This window comes from Cephus cinctus, unplaced genomic scaffold, assembly GCF_000341935.2.
Source record: "Cephus cinctus unplaced genomic scaffold, Ccin1 Ccin1_scaffold0132, whole genome shotgun sequence".
Classification (NCBI taxonomy): Eukaryota; Metazoa; Arthropoda; class Insecta; order Hymenoptera; family Cephidae; genus Cephus; species Cephus cinctus.
The window spans coordinates 37,642-38,788 of NW_014332865.1; the positions used below are offsets into that span (position 1 = coordinate 37,642).

Genomic DNA, 1,147 nt, shown 5'->3' on the forward strand with positions numbered 1-1,147 from the left:
TCCTCCTCCTCCTCCTCCTCCTCCTCCTCCTCCTCCTCATCCGTCTCCTCGGCCTCCTCGTATTCCCTCTTTTCCACCCTAGAAGCATCGTTCACTGATTTTCTCGAGATCGCAACGCGTTTTAGCTTCTCAAAATTCTCTTTCTGTTGGTCCTGTTGTTCCTTTTGATCGTTCTGACGGCTCTTTGCGTCCAGGGCCACTGACATCAACGGCGAAGTTAACATCCTTATCTGCACCTTCTCCTCGCTCTCGGCTACTTCCTGCAGCATCGATTCACAATTATCCTGCTGCTTCTGAATCACATGCATATCCTCCGTGCGCATAGACATCATAAGTGGACCTTGCTGTCGCCGACGTCTCTTGCCGCTTCCACCTGCTGCCGAGGAGCACTGCTCCGCTTCCTCGTTACTCTCGTTTTCACTGTCCCTCTCGTTATTATTATCTTCTTCCTGCTCCTCCTGACCGTCGTCGTCGTCGTCGTCGTCGTCGTCGTCGTCGTCATGGCCGTAGTCGTAATCGTCCTTGCCCTCGTCACCGATGTACAAGGGCAGATTCTCTTGCGATACGTTATGCCTCTTCCGCACTGAGCGCTCGTTCCCACCATCCGCGCGCCACTCTCTCGATATGTGCGCGCCTGTCGATGGCTCGTCTTGGTCCATCCTGTCGCTCCGAAAGTTTTTCAAAATTTCGTCTCTTCGTCGGTCCTCGAGACGTTCTTGCTTTCCGCCGTGTGCTTCCCGATTTTCTCGAATATTCTCCTCCAGACTGTGACAATGATCGTGCTCCAGAATGAATTCGCTTTTGCGCGGTTCCTCTTCTCGCTGATAATGCTGATGCTGGTGATGACGATGTTGTTGACGGCATCGTTCTTCCGGTTGTTGTTGACGATGATGCTTATGACGATAATCATGATGACGGGAATGACGATGATGATGCTGATGATGACGACGACGACGAGATGATGGAAGAAGAGGAGGAAGAGAAGGCGGAGGTGTTGGAGGTGGAGGAGGTGGAGGAGGAGGAGGAGGAGGAGGAGGAGGGACAGGGAGCCGAGGGGTTTCCTGATGCTGTCGGAGGCAGGGGTCCTCAGTGCGATCCTCCTGCGATCGTGCGCTTCGGCAGGAGCCTTCAGGAGGGATACGGCGGG

General features: G+C 54.1%; 1 protein-coding gene across 1 annotated transcript in view; it reads right to left on the reverse strand.

Annotated features, from left to right (window-relative positions):
- The window catches only part of LOC107263013, an 8,145-nt gene that overhangs the window by 6,196 nt on the left and 802 nt on the right, over window positions 1-1,147 (reverse strand). The window contains exon 2 of the mRNA XM_015729796.2: window positions 3-1,067. Coding sequence (XP_015585282.2) covers window positions 3-1,067 — 1,065 coding nt within the window. The remainder of the gene's footprint in view (window positions 1-2; window positions 1,068-1,147) is intronic.